The sequence below is a fragment of the Montipora foliosa genome, chromosome 7, assembly GCF_036669935.1.
Source record: "Montipora foliosa isolate CH-2021 chromosome 7, ASM3666993v2, whole genome shotgun sequence".
In the NCBI taxonomy this organism is placed as follows: Eukaryota; Metazoa; Cnidaria; class Anthozoa; order Scleractinia; family Acroporidae; genus Montipora; species Montipora foliosa.
Window position 1 is genome coordinate 17,120,593 of NC_090875.1, and position 5,675 is coordinate 17,126,267.

General features: G+C 36.1%; 1 protein-coding gene across 1 annotated transcript; it reads right to left on the bottom strand.

Moving 5' to 3' along the window:
- Window positions 1–1,560: 1,560 nt before the first annotated feature.
- Window positions 1,561–3,063, bottom strand: LOC138009977 (melanocyte-stimulating hormone receptor-like). The gene has a single exon (XM_068856954.1). It carries the CDS (start codon window positions 2,886–2,888, stop codon window positions 1,965–1,967), a length of 924 nt encoding a protein of 307 aa, XP_068713055.1. The 5' UTR covers window positions 2,889–3,063; the 3' UTR covers window positions 1,561–1,964.
- Window positions 3,064–5,675: the final 2,612 nt, after the last annotated feature.

The following is a 5,675-nucleotide window of genomic DNA, read 5'->3' on the forward strand; positions in this document are numbered from 1 at the left end:
ACTGTATATAGCCATTGTACGTTTTTTATAATAATTTTTTAATATGTTTTACCCTGGCTACGGTTCTTCTATTTTTAAAAGAAATGTAAACCACCATGCGACTGTATGTGATATTCGCGGTATTCAAATCTATTACCACTGCCATTTAAACTAACATAAATGATGGATTGTTCTTTTTCCGTGTTATCCTTTTCGATGCCAGGTTTTTCTTAGACCGCGAGAAGTCTCTCTTTTTCTCTAGAATCGTCGAAACGAACGCGTGCGTTGAGCCGATGTGGTCTCAAATAGTGCGGGCGTTGGTTACTCTACCCAACGCCCGTGGTATTTACGACCCGCAGTTTCAGCCATTGAAAGTTCGTTTCAACGAAGCAAAAGAGAGACTGCTCGCACTCTAGGTTTTTCTTTAAGACTTGGACTAATGAAGTGAAGTCTGCCTACTTAATTTTGTAGCAGAAATCATTGCCTTGTCACAATAATTCGAGTAAAGGAGGGATTATTCATGCATGCTAGAGATTCCAAAACACTCATTGTAAACTTAATTTTTTGCTGCAATAATTTATAAAATAGTATTTTGCCAAACAACACAAAGTAGAGACAAATACCGAGAACAGATCATTACAAACCATGTTCACTCAGAGGGGCGTTGATATCTGCAACGCGGATATATATTCGTAAACGCGCATTGCCACAAACGAATTCAATTCATTTGACTTCTATCAGGTGTTTCCTGTCTTGTCAAGGCACTTCCAGACTTTAATTTCGTCAGTCAATGTATCAATAGCCTGCATAGTCCCGTATGTAAAATGAAGCTTGAAATATTACAAAAGATAATCTGTCAATCAAGAAATAATAATTCGTATCTTTGTAGATGCTGCAGCTTCCCGCAATAATTAAAATTTTCCCATGAGGGCAAGGTGGCTCAGCAGGCCACCAATCTCACATTTAACCAAATGGAATATTTTCAAATACAATTTTTATGTATTCTGAACTTTAAGGTACTAGGAAATTTCAATTCTCGTCAAAATGTTGTTTCAGCTTGGCAACACTTAAGGTTACCACAGGGATAAGCCAATTAGAACGCTAGGAACACAGTATCAAAAGATAAATAATTTGACATTCATTAAATAGATATTCGCATCGACTGCATGGTTTGGAGAAGCAATGAGTTGTGTAAATGTGTCTTCCACTGCTTGTCTCACTTCTCAGTTTTGATATTAAATCCAATGACAATGAATCTATGTTAAAATCAAAGCTAACATCACAACTTTTTGTCTTAGCTTATTGTCAATGAACAGTTTTTTATTTCAATGCGCTTATTATTATTATTATTATTATTATTATTATTATTATTATTATCCACCTGCCTCATATTCAACTAATTTCCGCCTAATGTTGATGAAAATCCCTTTTCAAAGTAAACACAATTACAACACAGGGAATTTTAAGAAATAATACGTTTTTTAAAAAATACATGTTTCAACAGAATCTTCTGTCATCTTCAGTTTGAGTTACAAAGTGCAGAGTTTGATATATAGTGTGCGCAAAATGCTACGGGAAACATGACAATGAGAATATTCCTATCAAGAGTGAATTAGATATCTAACTCACTTGGCTAACGAACAAAACACTTATGGAAAAACCTTATTAAAGAAATGTCAGCAAATATGACACCTCAAAAATGACTTCTCAAAATGAGTCGGAAATGACCAATGTGATCAAATTCAACTAGGGCCAGTGGAGTTTATTTTGACGAAAACTTCATACATTCTGTACATTGTGAACTGTGCGGGGGTTCTTGGAAAGTTTCGTCTCTCGCGACAATTGTTCTTAGCTCTTGAACACTTAGAGGGTTCTTCCATGCGGTATATGAGTTGATAATTGAACTTAGGTGAGCCAACGAGAAGGCCACAAGCGAAATATCGGCAAAGTGCGAAAATTAAACAATATTAATTAACTCTTTGCGTCTATTGGTCTGGAGAACAAAATAGTTGTCTCAATGTTTCTTTCACTGCTTGTCTCACTTCGTTCATCTTCCAACAGTACAAAATTGGATTTAAAGTTGAGTTGAAAAACATTAAAGTTACAGTGACATACAATGCAAGAAAAAAACCTGACGACCGTTTTTTGTCAATTTCTCGAAACGCGAACGACGAGAGAGCTCCATACGGGAAAAAGCAAATTACTAATGCCAATTGCAGCCACATTGTAGTCGACAATGTCTTTTTGTATCGTGTCATATTCAATGAAACTCTTTCATTTGCTTGTTCCTGAGTTTGTGCTTGTGCTTGAGATTGATGATGACGAAGCCTGAAAAAAATCCTGCTATAACAGTAGATGGATATTATTACACAAAGTAATATAATGGTAGCCATGAAAATTCTCCATGCGATGTTGCTGCTAAATCCAATAGCGAGAACTGCGATGCCAAAAGAGACCCAGAAGGCTATTAGAAACATGTACACTCGCTTTACGGTCACAACTTGTCTGTATCTAAGTCCTAATAACAACGCCAGAAGTCTGTCCACGCTTATGGCAGTTATTGTCCACAATGATGCTGGAACCAAAATAGTGCTCGCTATCAGATGCGCAAAAAAGAAATCGCGACAAACCTGCCACCATTCTTGCACCATGGAGATCCAGTAAATAACGATAGTTACTTCTACGACGCCAACGGCGAGATCGCTTACTACCAAATTTCGAAGCAAGATTTTGGAAGGTGGATGAATCAAGGTTACCTTGGGAAGCGCTAGTAGGATAAGAGTGTTTGCTGCAATTGAAGTAAAGGCAAAAACAATGTTTACCATTGAAATACATATCAGTTGCTTATGTAAGCCTTTGGTTAATTCTTTCGAGCAGAATACGCTAGCGTTGAATGTTGTCAGAGTCATTCTCACTCAACCACCTACGATGACGCTACCTTTACCAGAAACCTCTATCTGACAATTCCTTTGGCGTATTATCTCTCTTTTGGGTAAATAAAGCTGTAACAGTAAATTTTGTGGACGCGTTTGATCAGTGATCCCGGAGTATAAACAGAGAATTTATGCAGGCAATACTCTCTTCGTGTTGCTAAGCGCCTTTACTGCAATAAAAAATGGGAAATCAAATGAGAAGTCACTTAACGAACTTATTAAAAATAAGAAATATGGATTCAGAAAAAAATCATTCTACTGCACATGCTTTAATTCAATTGAATGACAAAATGTCAATCATTGCACTTGACAACAAGACGGGTACCTTTGCCTTATCTATCTAAAGCCTTTGACACAGTAATTCATGAAATTTTGCTGGACGAATTGAACATTATGGAGTACGTGTTGCTTTACAATGGTTCAAAGTTAACTTTCTTGTCGAAAACAATTTGTGCAATATAATGGTCACAGTTCTTCATCTCTAGATATTAGTTGTGGAGTTTCTCAGGGCTCTATTTTAGGCCCCTGTTATTCTTGGTTTAGGTTAATGATGTATGTAATATGTGTTAAAGGTCTTTGAGTTGATATTATTTGCTGATGACACTAATACAGTAAACACCCGCATAATTATTAGAACACCTGTTATTTAGGTTAAAAATTTTATTTCAGATCCCCCTTACATTAGAACCAGGTTAGCCTTAAAAGTTAAACAGGTTCTCATTTTAGAAAATGGCTTTGAAATTTCAGGTGACCACTGGGATAGATTTCACTTTAATTAAACTGCACAGATCTTGTTCAAACTTATTTTTCATGGTTATCAAGTATACAGGTATCAGCGTCCTCATCAGAGAAAATCAGTCATAATCTACCATATCATAGAGTAGGCTCTTGTGGGAATAAGGCGGGTCACCTCGCAGCTCTTACAAGGTCTCACCTGATTGGAGACCACCCTTGAGGTTTAACCAAAGAACAAATAACAGAAACAATGGACCCTAGGCCTAAAACAAAAGGGCCATTGTTTCTGTTACCCTAGGCCTAAAACAAAAGGGCCATTGTTTCTGTTATTTGTTCTTTTGTTAAACCTCAAGGGTGGTCTCCAATCAGGTGAGACCTTGTAGGAGCTGCGAGGCTACCGAATAAGGCTCGTTTTAAACGTCGATTTTACATGTGCTGAATCTAATGCAAATGAGGAAAACCTATTGTTTTCGCTCATTTGTATTACATTCGTCACTTGTGAAATGCGACGTTTATAACGGGCCTAAGAATCAATTTAAGAACCTAGATAGCCTAACACTACTGTAAATGCTATATTTATAAGAACCTATTTTGCCTAACTTGGAAAAATCTAGGTTCTTATATGAGGCCGGTGTTTACTGTATTTTCTATTTGCTCTCTGATGCATCTTTTCTTATGGAAGTTGTTAATTTAGAACTGAAAAATATAACAAGTTGGTTGGTAATTTGTTCACAAAGTACCGGACCTGTTTACGTTTTACTGGGTTTCTCCAATTTTCTCAGAACTGAGGATAGTCTGCAACCGCCTGTTGAATTCTTTACATAAATGTGAGGATACTCTCCAAGAATCAATAGGGATTCAGAAAAAAATAATCCTACTGTACATGCTTTAATTCAATTGTATGACAACATCTCAAATGCACTTGACAACAAGCTTAGGAGGTCACGTTAGGCTCACTCATAGATCTATCTAAAGCCTGTGACACAATAAATCACGAAATCTAGGGCCGTAGCCAGTATAAGGAAAACCGAGCCGGCACTTGCCTCTTTTTATTTTTTGGTGATTCTTTAAAATAAAGCGTGATTCCATTTTGTTTTTAAAATGTATTCATCACAAACACCTAAAATACCTACGCGGATAATTTAACCATGGACATTGCCTCAGTCATAATTTTTTTTTCTGGCTACTGCCCTGAAATCTTGCTCGCAAATTAAAACATTGTGGAGTACGTGGTGTTGCTCTACAATCCTTTCAAGATCATCTTTCTTGTCGCAAGCAATTATTGCAAAATAATGGTTACAATTCTTCATCTGTAGATATTAGTTGTGAAGTTCCTCAGAGCTATATTTTAGACCCTGTTATTCTTGGTTTGTAGTCTTGTAACTCAGTCGTATCAAAGGCTGATGACACTAGTATCTTCTATTCGCCCTGTGATGCTTCGAATTATTTTCTTCATTAATATGGAAGTTGCAAATTTAGAACTGAAAAATATTTATAACATGTTGGTTTTAAACAAATAAACTATCTATTAATGTTAATTAGTTTCAGACCGAGACAAAATAGGCAAACTCTTGACCAACTTGTTATTATTAGTATTTACTCAATTGATCGAGTTAAGGAAGCTACGTTTCTTTTTAGATGAATACCTAACACAGAAATTTCATTTACATAATCATGTTGAGAGAAAAGTCTATAAAGCGATAGGTATAATGTATAAATCAAGGTTTTACCTAAACAATTATTCTTTAAGGACACTTTGTCATAGGCTAGTCTACCTTTACTTTTTCTACCGTGTATGTGTCTGGGCATCGATTCAAGTTGTCTTTTGAGTGCCGGAGAACCAAAACAATTCAAAATAATCCCAGAAAGCTTTAGAACAAGGACAACTGTATAAGAAGTGATTCAACTTCTCTGGATGCGATCTGCAAAAAGTACATTTGTCATATTGGTTATAACCTATTGTATAGAGTTTGGAATTAGTATATAAGATAGAGTTAAGTACTTTATATTGAAATGCTTTCACATCAG

Excerpts from the sequence above, each read along its gene's own strand:
- LOC138009977 (XM_068856954.1), bottom strand. The coding sequence starts at position 2,888 with ATGACTCTGACAACATTCAACGCTAGCGTATTCTGCTCGAAAGAATTA.